Genomic DNA, 14,335 nt, shown 5'->3' on the forward strand with positions numbered 1-14,335 from the left:
AGTTGGTACCTGTTTGACACACATCTCCAGTTAATCCAGTAATACATGTACATATATCGTTCTGACATGTACCTCCATACAGGCATGGGTTGCCATCAGTGCAGCTAACTGCAATGAGAGTGAAGTGGGGAAAAGAGTGAGACTACATGTAGGACACGCGAAATCTTCCAATTCCAATTCTTTCTGACCATGGAATTATGTATAAAACGAGAGACGAAGAGAGTGGGATAGGGAGATTTTACAAGTATTTGACATTTCATATTTTATTTTGCTAGTCTGTCTCTGATGGGTCGCACATTTACGGCAACGAAATTATTTATAAATTAACAATTCACATTATATTGCATTTTTTTAGTAAGTAAAATCCAAAAATAGCCGATCATTTCAATAAACAGGTTTTAAATTTCATACTTATTTCACAAAGAACTCCAGTCAATCCATCAGAACATGAACAGGTGTCATTCTCACAGGTAACTCCATTCATACAAGGGTTGCCGTCAGTACAGGAAACTAGAGAGAGAGAGGTATATATATATGTATATACAGTGCGTCCCAGAAAAACGAAACCAAGAGTTGTTGATGATTTGTCATAATTTAATCACAAATACAATAGACAAATGACTTATCATTGTAAAGCTGAGAGTCTGCTCTTTCATTTTAAATAACTTAGGTTATTTATCATTCATGCATGAGTGAGCAAAAACAATTTAAAGAAAAGAAACCATAAACGTCACTTGGCTGGCAGTATCTGAGTTTCAAAAAGAAAATAACATTTTTAAACGTTCAATATCTGCTCTTTGATTTGATACTTCAATTACAGATAACGGTTAAGAACTAACAAAGTTCTGTTTATATGAAATGAGGCTTGAATTCCAATAATTTCATAAAATGAAGAGGTAATACTGGATAGCTTTCGGACTTACGCGACTCCGTTTTGTTGAAGATCAGCCATGCATAAAGTCTTTTGTTAACCGTGTGATAGCTTGGTGTTAAACCGGTGAAAACATGTATGTTTCATGAAATCATGGATGTACAAGCATTGTTTTGTAGAAGCATAGCTTTGTCATATTTTGACAATTTTCTGCAATTTAGCTATCAAATTAAGCAAATCAGAGCAGATATTGAACTTCTTATGCATGTGATTTTGTTTTGAAATTTTGATACCCTGCTAAATGACTTTTTGCTATCCTTTCTTCAAATTGTTTTTTTACAAACTCATGCGTGGATGAAAATCTTGTTTTTTATATAATCTGAAATAAGAGATTTTAAGCTTTAAAATAATAGGTCATTTGTCTATTGTATTTGTGATTACGTGATGATTAATCATCGCTAAACCTCGGTTTCGTTTTTTGTGGGACGCACTGTATATCAACAAAATAAACAAAGAATGGCCGAAAAATTTTCCACATTGAAAAAGTGGAATATTTTTTATAGTCTTTATAATTTGAAAGAATTATGAAAATGTAGTCAATCACGTTTTTGCCATGTTCTTTTCTTAATATGACTGACCGATTTTTAAGATGTCATGAAGTTCGTGATATACAGCCTGGGATCTTTACATATGTACATATATATAGTTTTTGAAGCCTTGGTTGTCGGGTTAAATTAACAGTAAATAAGCCTCACCCAGTAAAAACTTACAGCACCAAGCAATATAAAAGACACATATAAGTGTAATGCGACTGACCGTGGAATCGCCATATACAAAAAGAAATACAAAGAGAGCGGTAGAAAAGTATTTAACGAATACTAGACACTTCGCATTTGGTAGTCTGTCTCTGATGGGCAGCAAGAGTATTATGAAATAACAGTTTACATGTGAGGTAATTTTTCTCAGAAAGGAAAAATCGGAAAATAGCTGTTCATTTCAATATGGTTTTTAATTTTATACTTGTTTCACACAGATCTCCAGTCAATCCCGCAGAACATGGACACGCGTCGTTCGCACAAGTAACTCCATTCATACAAGGGTTGCCGTCAGTACAGGAAACTAGAGATAGAGAGAAAAATAATATCGAGAAAGAGAGATGGTTGAAATAAAGTAAAGGGTGTATATGTATGCATGTATATTGTATATATTCATGGTGAAAATGAATTAATAGGTTATAAAGACGATATGTTAATGGGAATGTATTGAGTATGACATATTTACAAGAATTTTGAAGGCATGATTTTTTAATTTTCTAATATTTTTTTATTACTAATAATCATTCTCGTAAATTCATATTCCAAGAAACATGTATGCTGAGTTTCAGCATGGTGGAAATTTTTTTAAATAAGACTACATATTGATAAAGTTATTAATAAATGGCAGACATTATATTTCTGTTAGTATATCCTTTAGGTCGAACAGTACCAATATGGAAAAGCAAACATCCACTCATTATGATGAAATGTGTTGGAACTTCATACTTGTTTCACACAGATCTCCAGTCAATCCTTCAGAACATGTACACGTGTCGTTCTCACAGGTAGCTCCATTCATACAAGGGTTGCCGTCCATACATGAAACTAAATAGAGATAGCGAGAGTACAGAAAGAGAGATGATACAATCAACTTTTAATGTCATTGTATTGTTGTTTTTAAGCTATTACACCATAAAGAAATGGAAGCTAACCAATCATTTTTGAGGCTTTACACAACTTTAAAAACTATGAAAGAGCTCAAAAAGACGCAATATAGGTTAAATGGAGTGAATCCATGACACATGCTCCGGCGACGATTGCTCCGGTGACAAATGCTCCCCAAAATGCGACATTTGCTCCGCGACATTTGCTCCTCGACATTTGCTCCGCCGACATTTGCTCCGCCGACATTTGCTCCGCCGATATTTGCTCCGCCGACTGTTGCTCCGCCGAAATTTGCTCCGCCGACTGTTGCTCCGCCGACATTTGCTCCGCCGACAGTTGCTCCGCCGACAGTTGCTCCGCCGACAGTTGCTCCGCCGACGGTTACTCCGCCGACAGTTGCTCCACCGACAATTGCTCCACATTTAGCGACAAATGCTCCGGCGACAAATGCTACCTGAACGACACATGCTCCGGCGACAATTGCTCCGCCAATATTTGCTCCGCATGTAGGGACAGTTGCTCCGCCGACATTTGCTCCGCATGTAGGGACAAATGCTCCTCTGATAATAGCTCTGCCGAAAATGCTATCCACTGATTTTTTTTTTGTAAAACTAACAACGCTTCTTTTCCAAAGCTGTATGGTTTTTATCATTATTCTATACTTTTTTAACATTCCTAATTGAATTGCTCAGCGAAAAGAAATAGTTTGGCTGAACTTAAATTTCCCATCAGCGCTTTTATCTCGATTATTTCTCCCTTTCTTTCCTTGAAAACCACTTTCTCCCCCGTCCCTCTCTCCTCCTGTACTAATTTTTTTTCTCTCTCTCTACATTAATGACATCTGTTCCTTATTTCTTTTACAACCTTTCCCATCTTCTCCTATCTCTTAAGCTAATATGCCTAAGTAGGGCACGAAATCATGGCCTGAAAACCGGACATTTCAAGAACTTTGGTAATTATGAATAAGATGAATGAGTGAATACATTTTAACAATTAATGCAAGCGCAAATCGCGAGCCGAAACTTTTGATAGACTATCACAAAATGTGGATTTTAAGAAGCTTGTTGTATAATCAATATTGAGACATACATTACTTGCCAATAAAAATGCGAGCGTGCAGTGCTAGCTGATACGTTTTGACTATCAGAACTGCAAAGGGATACTTTGAAAACTGTATGGAATACACGAAATTAATAAAGGTAACTGATAAGTTAACATTTGCAAGCGTGCAGCACGAGCAGAAAATATTAATGTTCAGATCGTAAAACTAACATTTTTAAAAATCACTTTAAAACAATCAATTTGTAAATCAAACAAAATAATGAAAGTTCGATATCCGCGGCGAAATATCTTTTACATATTGACTTCCAAACGTGATATTTAAGCTCCATATTGAACAAGATAATTATGAAAATCAAACAGGCAATGCGAGCACGAAGTGCGAGCGAAAATTTTATATAGTGAAATATGAAAGATTCTTTTTATTTTCCAAGTCTTTCACTTGTCTTCCTCTTCTTTTTTCTCTCTTTTCCCTGTTTTTTTCTTCTTTTTCCCCCTTATTCTCTTTTTTTTTGCTCTGCCAATAGGGGGGACCCGGGCCCCTCGCCCCTGGATCCGCCTATGATATAAAGTGGCACAACAACTTGAATGGAAAAACAAAACAATACAAAAAAGTATGTAACGCAAAAGGATGTAACAAATATTTTCGTCAGAGCAAGTGTCTTGTCTTCTTTTAGGCCTAGTAACTGTCGGTAGAGCAATCGTGAGCAGAGCAATTGTTATTCGAGGAGCATTTGTCGCAGGTATTTTTTTAGGTCTTATATTTATTTTTTTAAAGCAACATGCCGAGAAACTGTCGATGGAGCAATTGTGGACGGAGCAATTATTGGCGGAGCATTTGTCCCTACATGCGGAGCAAATGTCGGTGGAGCAACTGTCCCTTCATGCGGAGCAAATATTGGCGGAGCAATTGTCGCCGGAGCATGTGTCGTTCGGGTAGCATTTATCGCCGGAGCATTTGTCGCTAAATGTGGAGCAATTGTCTGTGGAGCAACTGTCGGCGGAGTAACTGTCGGCGGAGCAATTGTCGGTGGAGCAACTGTCGGCGGAGCAGCTGTCGGCGGAGCAACAGTCGGCGGAGCAACTGTCGGCGGAGCAACAGTCGGCGGAGCAAATATCGGCGGAGCAAATGTCGGCGGAGCAAATGTCGACGGAGCAAATGTCGAGGAGCAAATGTCGCGGAGCAAATGTCGCATTTTGGGGAGCATTTGTTACCGGAGCAATCGTCGCCGGAGCATGTGTCGGGTTACCAAATGGAGTACACGTAAGATTTGTATGAAAATAAGGTTTAAAAAAAGTAAGCAGAAATTAGGGCAATGAATCATATATGGATTGCTTAACTTACAGGAAAAATATATGAACTTGAAGGATGAATTTTTTATTCAATATAAGAGGGATACTTCATGGATGCAGAAGACTGTTATGCATCTCCCCACTATATTTTCGGTTCGTGTTTCCTTCTGTCCCGTTTTCTTTCTCAGGATTACTATAGATCCTTTTGAGGGGAACACTTTAAATTTTGGTTTTGTTTGCATATGTGAGTTCAAACGATCTGACAAAACTTAGCTTCACGAGGTCAAAGGGCAATTGTCATAGAGTTCATTTTATATATTGAATTAAACAAAGTTGGTACCTGTTTGACACACATCTCCATTAAATCCACTAGTACATGTACATGTATCATTCGCCTCACAAGTACCTCCATTAAGACAAGGGTTACCAGCAGTGCAGTCAACTACATAGAGGGATAATGAAAAGATTATTGTGTGAGGGTGTGGGAAAGAGAGACAGAGCGCGAGAGAGGGTGGATAAAAAGAAACAGAGACTGCGACTGAGAAAAAGATATCATATTTCATGTGTATATACGACCCAAAAAATCACCACTAGGCAAACAATATACTGACTCCACTATAGCAATTTATGTATTCACGAGGTCATACATTAGGCCCCCATGAACCGTTCCCACAAGAAATTTACGAGAAAATAAAAGTCGTCACAATTCAGTATTCTTTATGCACTAAGTCTACCGTAAATTGTATTTTTTTAAGGTAAGCTTTCTGAATAAGAAAGTCACTCCTTTTTAATGAGGTTTGTTAGAACTACGTACTTGTATCACAAAGAACTCTAGTTAACCCCGCAGAACATGGACACATGTCGTTCGCACAAGTAACTCCATTCATACAAGGGTTGCCGTCAGCACAGGAAACTAGAGATAGAGAGAAAAATGATAGCAAGAAAGATAGATGGTGCAAATGAAGTTATGGGTGTGTATGTATCCATGTAAATTGCATATCTTCATGATGAAAATAAATTAGTAGGTTGTAAAAATGATATCTTCATGGAAACTTATCGAGTATGACATATTTACAAGATTTTTTAAGGCATGATTTTTTTCATTTATCTAATATTGAATATCATTAATATTCAGCCTCGTCGTTCATATTGCAGGAAACATGTATGCTGAATTTCAGCATGGTGGAAAAAACCTAAAATAAGACTACATATTGATAAAGTTATTGGCAGACTGTCCATTTCTGTTAGTATATCCTTTAGGTCGAACAGTACCAATATGGAAAAGCAAACATCCACTCATTATGATGAAATGTATTGGAACTTCATACTTGTTTCACACAGATCTCCAGTCAATCCTTCAGAACATGTACACATGTCGTTCTCACAGGTAGCTCCATTCATACAAGGGTTGCCGTCCATACATGAAACTAAATAGAGATAGCGAGAGAGAGAGAATGAAAGAACATGGTAACATAAAGAGAGATGATACAATCAGCTGTTAATGTCATTGTATTGTTGTTTTTAGCTATATAAAGAAATGGAACCTAACCAATCATTTTTGACGCTGTACACGACTTTTAATACTCTGAAAGAGCTCCAAAAACAAAAGGAGCAATATAAGTTGAATGGAGCACACATAAAATTTGTATGAAAATATGGTTTAAAAAAGTAAGCAAAAATTAGGCATCAAATGAAATATGGATTTATTGCTTAACTTAAAGAAAAATATATGAACTTGAAGAATAATTTGTCTTTAATTTAAGGGGAATACTTCATCGCTGCAGAAGACTGTTATGCATCTCCCCACTATATTTTCGGGTCGTTTTTCCTTCTGTCCCGTTTTCGTTCTCGCGATTACTATAGATCCTTATGAGTGGAACACTTTAAGTTTGGCTTTTCTATGCATATGTGAGTTCAAATGATCTGACAAAACTTAGTTTCACAAGGTCAAATGTCACAGAGGTCATTTTACATATTGAAATAAACGAAGTTGGTACCTGTTTGACACACATCTCCATTGAATCCACTAGTACATGTACATGTATCATTCTCCTCACAGGTACCTTCATTAAGACAAGGGTTGCCAGCAGTGCAGTCAACTACATAGAGGAATAGTGAAAAGGTTATTGTGTGGGGATGTGGGAAAGAGAGACAGAGTGAGAGAGAGGGTGGATAAAAAGAAACAGAGACTGCGACTGAGAAAAAGATATAATCATATTTCATGTGTTTATAGGACCCAAAATATCACTACTAGGCAAACAATATACTGACTCCAATGATGCAAATTATGCATTCACGAGGTCATATATTAGGCCCCCATTAACCGTTTCCCCACAAGAAATTTACGAGAAAATCAATGTCGTCACAATTCAATATTCTTTATGCACTAAGTCTACCGTAAATTGTATTTTTTAAGGTACGCTGCCTGAATAAGGAAGTCACTAATTTTAATGAGGTTTGTTACAACTACAAACTTGTATCACATAGAACTCCAGTCAACCCCGCAGAACAAGGACACATGTCGTTCGCACAAGTAACTCCATTCATACAAGAGTTGCCGTCAGTACAGGAAACTAGAGATAGAGAGAAAAATGATATGAAGAAAGATAGATGGTAAAAATAAAGTGATGGGTGTGTATGTATATATGTACATTGCATATCTTCATGATGAAAATAAATTAATAGGTTATAAAGATGATATCGTAATGGAAACGTATTGAGTATGACATAGTCACAAGATTTTTGAATTCATGATTTTTTTTTTCAATTTATCTAATATTGAGTATTATTGATATTGAGGCTCGTAAATTCACATTGCAGAAAACGTATGCTGAATTTCAGCATGGTGGAAATAAACTAATAATTATACTACATAGTGATAAAGTAAATAAATAAATGTCAGACTGTCCATTTTTGTTAGTATATCCTTTAGGTCGAACAGTACCAATATGGAAAAGCAAACATCCACTCATTATGATGAAATGTATTGGAACTTCATACTTGTTTCACACCGATCTCCAGTCAATCCTGCAGAACATGTACACGTGTCGTTCTCACAGGTACCTCCATTCATACAAGGGTTGCCGTCCATACATGAAACTAAATAGAGATAGCGAGAGTACAGAAAGAGAGATCATACAATCAACTTTTAATTGTATTGTATTGTTGTTTTTTAAGCTATTGCACCATACAGAAATGGAACCTATCCAATCAGTTTTGACGTTCTACACGACTATTGATACTATGAAAGAACTAAAAAAAAAACGCAATATAAGTTAAATGGAGTACACGTAGAATTTGTAAGAAGATAAGGTTTTAAAAAAGTAAGCAGAAATTAGGGCAATGAATCAAGTAGGGATTTATTGTTTAACTTAAAGGAAAAAACATATGAATTTGAAGGATGAATTGGTCTTTAATTTAATGGGGATATTTCATGGGTGCAGATGACTGTTAGGCACCTCCCCACTGTATCTTCGGGTCGTTTTTTCTTCTGTCCCGTTTTCGTTCTCGCAATTACTATAGATCCCTTTGAAGGGAACACTTTGAATTTTGCTTTTCTTTGCATATGTGAGTTCAAAAGATCTGACAAAAATTAGTTTCACGAGGTCAAGGGGCAAATGTCACAGAGGTCATTTTATATATTGAAATAAACGAAGTTGGTACCTGTTTGACACATATCTCCATTGAATCCACTAGTACATGTACATGTATCATTCTCCTCACAGGTACCTTCATTAAGACAAGGGTTGCCAGCAGTGCAGTCAACTACATAGAGGGATAGTGAAAAGGTTATTGTGTGAGGATGTGGGAAAGACAGACAGAGCGCGAGAGAGGGTGGATAAAAAGAAACAGACTGCGACTGAGAAAAAGATATAATCATGTTTCATGTGTGTGTGTGTGTGTGTTTATATATACGACTCAAAATATGATTACAAGGCAAATGATGTATTGACTCCAATAGGGCAAATTATAGATACATTAGGTAATATATTAGGCCCCCATCAACCGTTTCCCACAGGAAATTTACGAGAAAACCAATGTCGTCACAATTCGGTTTTCTCTATGCACTAAGTCTACTGTAAATTGTATTTTTTAAAGGTAAGCTTCCTGAAAAAGGAAGTCACTCCTTTTTAATGAGGTTTATTAGAACTACTTACTTGTATCACATAGAACTCCAGTCAACCCCACAGAACATGGACACGTGTTGTTCGCACAAGTAACTCCATTCATACAAGGGTTGCCGTCAGTACAGGAAACTAGAGATAGAGAAAAATAATATCGAGAAAGAGAGATGGTTGAAATAAAGTTAAGGGTGTATATGTATGCATGTATATTGTATATATTCATGGTGAAAATGAATTAACAGGTTATAAAGACGATATGTTAATGGGAATGTATTGAGTATGACATATTTACAAGAATTTTGAAGGCATGATTTTTTAATTTTCTAATATTTTTTTATTGGTAATAATCATTCTCGTAAATTCATATTCCAAGAAACATGTATGCTGAGTGTCAGCATGGTGGAATTTTTTTTAATAAGACTACATATTGATAAAGTTATTAATAAATGGCAGACATTATATTTCTGTTAGTATATCCTTTAGGTCGAACAGTACCAATATGGAAAAGCAAACATCCACTCATTATGATGAAATGTATTGGAACTTCATACTTGTTTCACACAGATCTCCAGTCAATCCTTCAGAACATGTACACATGTCGTTCTCACAGGTAGCTCCATTCATGCAAGGGTTGCCGTCCATACATGAAACTAAAAAGAGATAGCGAGAGTACAGAAAGACAGATGATACAATCAACTTTTAATGTCATTGTATTGTTGTTTTTTAAGCTATTGCACCATAAAGAAATGGAACCTATCCAATCATTGTCGACGCTGTACACGACTATTGATACTATGAAAGAGCTAAAAAATAACGCAATATAAGTTAAATAGAGTACACGTAAAATTTGTAAGAAAATAAGGTTTTAAAAAAGTAAACAGAAATTAGGGCACTGAATCAAATAGGGATTTATTGTTTAACTTAAAGGAAAAAATATATGAACTTGAAGGATGAATTGGTCTTTAATTTGAGGGGGATATTTCATGGCTGCAGATGACTATTAGGAACCTCCCCACTGTATCTTCGGGTCGTTTTTTCTTCTGTCCCGTTTTCGTTCTCGCAATTACTATAGATCCCTTTGAAGGGAACACTTTGAATTTTGCTTTTGTTTGCATATGTGACTTCAAATGATCTGACAAAAATTAGTTTCACAGAGGTCATTTTATATATTGAAATAAACGAAGTTGGTACCTGTTTGACACACATCTCCATTGAATCCACTAGTACATGTACATGTATCATTCTCCTCACAGGTACCTTCATTAAGACAAGGGTTGCCAGCAGTGCAGTCAACTACATAGAGGGATAGTGAAAAGGTTATTGTGTGAGAATGTGGGAAAGACAGACAGAGCGCGAGAGAGGGTGGATAAAAAGAAACAGACTGCGACTGAGAAAAAATATAATCATGTTTTATGTGTGTGTGTGTGTGTGTTTATATATACGACTCAGAAACAGACTGCGACTGAGAAAAAGATATAATCATGTTTCATGTGTGTGTGTGTTTATATATACGACTCAAAATATGATTACAAGGCAAATGATGTATTGACTCCAATAGGGCAAATTATAGATACATTAGGTAATATATTAGGCCCCCATCAACCGTTTCCAACAGGAAATTTACGAGAAAACCAATGTCGTCACAATTCGGTTTTCTTTATGCACTAAGTCTTGCCCATAAATTCTACTTTTTGAGGATTATTTCCAAGTTCCGAGGTCATTCCATTTGGAAAACTGAAGTTATAATCATTGACATGCATACTGTGTAAGTTTCGTGATTTATAGGAACTGTTATGTGTTTTTCATGATGAATCTGAACGCGTTACTTTTTGAACTGTCTGTGATTATATCCTGCCATACATTTGTGGGGACTCTTCCCGTAACTGACCGTCTAGATACAAGGCGGGTTAGTGCTTCATTTTCGCTGGACATGTCAACGCCAAATCCACGGACTTCCATTCAAAAGTACACAATAGACGAGCTGTACAAGTTACGTAACACTACAAAGGACGTGTTACCATTAGACGTGAGAGATACGCTAAGGTCACTTGGCATTGCTAGGCACCGACATCGTGGTCGCCGCGGTGGTAGTCACATCAGACGTTCTATTCCTGTTCGATTATCCTCACGGAAAGTTTTGGACAGTGAGTACAATCCCTCTTCATCACGAAAAGAGAATCTGATCCACATTAACCTGGTAGAGAAAACTAGAACAAGGTATTACCTCCCGTCTATATATTTATGTAACGCAAGATCTCTAAATAACAAACTAGATGAGTTTTCGGTTATAGCTGGGGATTATGACCTGGATCTATGTGTAATAACAGAAACATGGTTCACTCACGACCAACCTTCGTCATCATATGGAGTCGAAGGTTACCAGGTCTTCACAAAGTCAAGACAAGGTCGCAGAGGAGGCGGTGTTGCGATATACTCCAAGTCACGCCTTAACCCGACACCAATCCAGTTCCTACCAGTAGCTGATCCCCATGAGGTAGTTTGGATCCAGATCAGACCCAACCGTCTTCCACGCTCAGTCAGCAGTATTTTCATTGCAGCTGTCTACTCCCCACCGGATAACGAGCTGGAAGCCGAACTCTTGCAATACCTGACAAATTGTGTTGACGACATCAAGACAAGACATCCATATGCCGCCTTAGTCATCCTTGGAGATCTTAACAGGGTCGATATCACACCCCTGTGTTTTGGAAATCAGTTGCTCCAAGTTGTCAAAAAGGCCACAAGAGGTGAGGCGATTCTTGATCAGATCATCACTAATCTCCAAGCCTTTTACAATGAACCGGACATTTCGTCACCAATTGGACTGTCTGACCATAATGCTGTCTTGTGGTTGCCAAGAGAGAGCCTTCCCCACCAGACAAGTCTGTCAACCAGGAAACGAACTGTCAGACCTATGAGAGAGTCAGATATTCGTTCCTTTGGCCAGTGGATTTGCAATCACGACTGGTCCGAGGTTAACCAGGAGGACAGCCTCCAAGTGATGTGTGACAATTTTTACGACACACTTACCAACAAGATGAATGAGTATTTCCCTTTGAAGACGATAAAGCTACATCCTACAGACAAACCTTGGATTACGCCTTACCTGAAATCTCTCATTCATCAAAGACAAGTTGCTTTTCACATTGATCGAATGAGATGGAGATACTTTTCGAACAAGGTTGCGCGTAATGTAAAATCTCTGAAATCTAAATTCTACGTTGATCGAGTTCAGAAACTGAAACGTGACAACCCATCTAGTTGGTACAAGAACATAAAAATCATGACTGGTACGGATAAAAGAATGAACAACGACATCCGTGTTCCAAATATCCAAAAGAACGACCAGTGTGGTATAGCCAACGCAGTCAATGACTTCTTTGCTAATGTTAGTGAAGATATTCCAGCACTGTCTACGAGTGAGTTACCTGCTTACCTTCCTTCTGGTAAACCCACTACGATCCAACCGTGGGAAGTTTACAAGGAACTTAGGAGGATCCAACCTGGGAAGTCAAGCGGGCCTGATGGGATCCCTGCACGTCTCATTCGAGAATTCGCTCTTGAGCTCTCTTCACCTCTGTGTAAGATCCTGAATGTGTCCTATGCCCAAGCCTCCGTGCCATCGCAATGGAAAAAAGCAATTATTGTGCCTATTCCTAAGGATTCCCCACCTAGCACCGTTGACAAATTAAGACCGATCTCACTCACAGACCATTTTTCCAAGATTGCAGAGCTATTCATCGCGAAACGCCTGTTAATGGACATTAACCCTTACCTAGACACCAAGCAATATGGATGCAGACCTAGGGTATCCACCACTCATTGCTTGGTAGACATCGTCAACTTTCTTGCTGAAAGCTCTGAAATATCTAATAATGTATCTACTATTGTATGTACGGACTTCAGCAAGGCTTTTGACAGAGTCAATCATACAATCGCAGTCACCAAATTGATCAATCTTGGAGCAAGCCCGTATATTATCCAGTGGGTATGTGACTTCTTGACGAGTCGCATGACGTGTGTCCGTTACCAAGGAAAGTTTTCAGATTGGCAAGTGGTTAAAGCAGGTGTCCCCCAAGGTACACGCCTTGGTCCTTTGATTTTCCTTGCCTTAATCGATGATGTTTTACGCGACCAGCCTGTCGCTCACTGGAAATACGTAGATGACATGACAATAGCAATTTCTCGCAATGTCTTGGATCGTGATGATGTGTTACACGACTCGCTCTCTATCCTTGAGTCATGGTGCCGTGATAACCATCTGCTACTCAACCCGAGGAAATGCTCCACCATGCAGGTGTGCTTCAAGAAAAATCTTCCTCCGCCAACTCAAGTGAACCTCAATAATGAGGAGCTGCGTGCCGCAAACGAGATTAAAGTGCTCGGGGTGATCATTCAAGGAAATCTTAAGTGGGACGCTTACATTCGTGACATCGTATCGCGAGCCAACCGTCGAATGTTCATGGTAAGATCTCTTAAACGGTTCGCTCTTCCACTACGAGACTTGATTGTCGTATTCACAGGATTCGTGCGTCCTCTACTTGAATACGCTTGCCCTGTTTGGCACGGTTCGCTGACCTCAGCCCAAAGCCAAAACATCGAAGCTGTGCAGAAGAGAGCCCTCAGAATCATCCTCGGCTCTCAATATCACTCATATGAGAATGCTCTCGAATCAGCACAGTTGCCTACCTTGAGAAGTAGACGTGATCAACTTTGCTTACAATTTGCTCGGAAAGCTTTTCAATCTGGGTGCCCATGGTTTGATAGGAACACAAATACAAGGACACTAAGAAAAAGAAGAATATGCATCGAACCTAGAAGTAGAACTGATCGCTACAGGAACAGCCCAGTCCCCTTCTTTACGAGACTTTTAAACTCACATGGACTGTGAAGAACTATGTCTTTATACCTTTGTTGCTTTATTTGTAGCTTCTCTTAAACTGTAACTGACTTTTGAAATATTTTTCTAATTGTTAATTTCTGCAGTAATCATTCAACTTTCTCTTCCGAAAAATCACTGGCTAATGTTATAACCCACTTTACACCTACATTTTGGTTCAGATCATATTACTTCCACGTCCTCTTATTTTAATTTAAATTTCTTTTGAGATAATTCATTCATTACTCCGATTCCCTTAACTATTATTATTACCATCAACACAGTGTTTATTTAGAATCATTATCAAGCATGTCGAGAGCAATCCCAACCCAGATTACTGTATCATTTATAATATTTATACATGTTTTCCTCCTTCAGTTCCACCCAATTAATAGCTTTATTTTTTTTT

The 14,335-nt window shown here is 37.9% G+C and overlaps 1 protein-coding gene across 16 annotated transcripts in view; it reads right to left on the reverse strand.

Moving 5' to 3' along the window:
• Window positions 1–14,335, reverse strand: part of LOC121418809 (neurogenic locus notch homolog protein 1-like) — a 56,161-nt gene that overhangs the window by 21,539 nt on the left and 20,287 nt on the right. For 7 of the 16 annotated variants that reach the window (XM_041612958.1, XM_041612968.1, XM_041612970.1 and 4 more), the window contains 14 exons: window positions 10,239–10,340; window positions 9,599–9,697; window positions 9,081–9,179; window positions 8,587–8,688; window positions 7,924–8,022; window positions 7,398–7,496; window positions 6,921–7,022; window positions 6,252–6,350; window positions 5,738–5,836; window positions 5,264–5,365; window positions 2,413–2,511; window positions 1,892–1,990; window positions 412–510; window positions 10–108 (listed from right to left, as the gene is read on the reverse strand). In XM_041612958.1, coding sequence (XP_041468892.1) covers window positions 10–108; window positions 412–510; window positions 1,892–1,990; window positions 2,413–2,511; window positions 5,264–5,365; window positions 5,738–5,836; window positions 6,252–6,350; window positions 6,921–7,022; window positions 7,398–7,496; window positions 7,924–8,022; window positions 8,587–8,688; window positions 9,081–9,179; window positions 9,599–9,697; window positions 10,239–10,340 — 1,398 coding nt within the window. The remainder of the gene's footprint in view (window positions 1–9; window positions 109–411; window positions 511–1,891; window positions 1,991–2,412; window positions 2,512–5,263; window positions 5,366–5,737; window positions 5,837–6,251; window positions 6,351–6,920; window positions 7,023–7,397; window positions 7,497–7,923; window positions 8,023–8,586; window positions 8,689–9,080; window positions 9,180–9,598; window positions 9,698–10,238; window positions 10,341–14,335) is intronic. The other 9 variants (XM_041612960.1, XM_041612962.1, XM_041612959.1 and 6 more) reach the window with 9 other exon arrangements.

The sequence above is a fragment of the Lytechinus variegatus genome, chromosome 7 (assembly GCF_018143015.1).
Source record: "Lytechinus variegatus isolate NC3 chromosome 7, Lvar_3.0, whole genome shotgun sequence".
Classification (NCBI taxonomy): Eukaryota; Metazoa; Echinodermata; class Echinoidea; order Temnopleuroida; family Toxopneustidae; genus Lytechinus; species Lytechinus variegatus.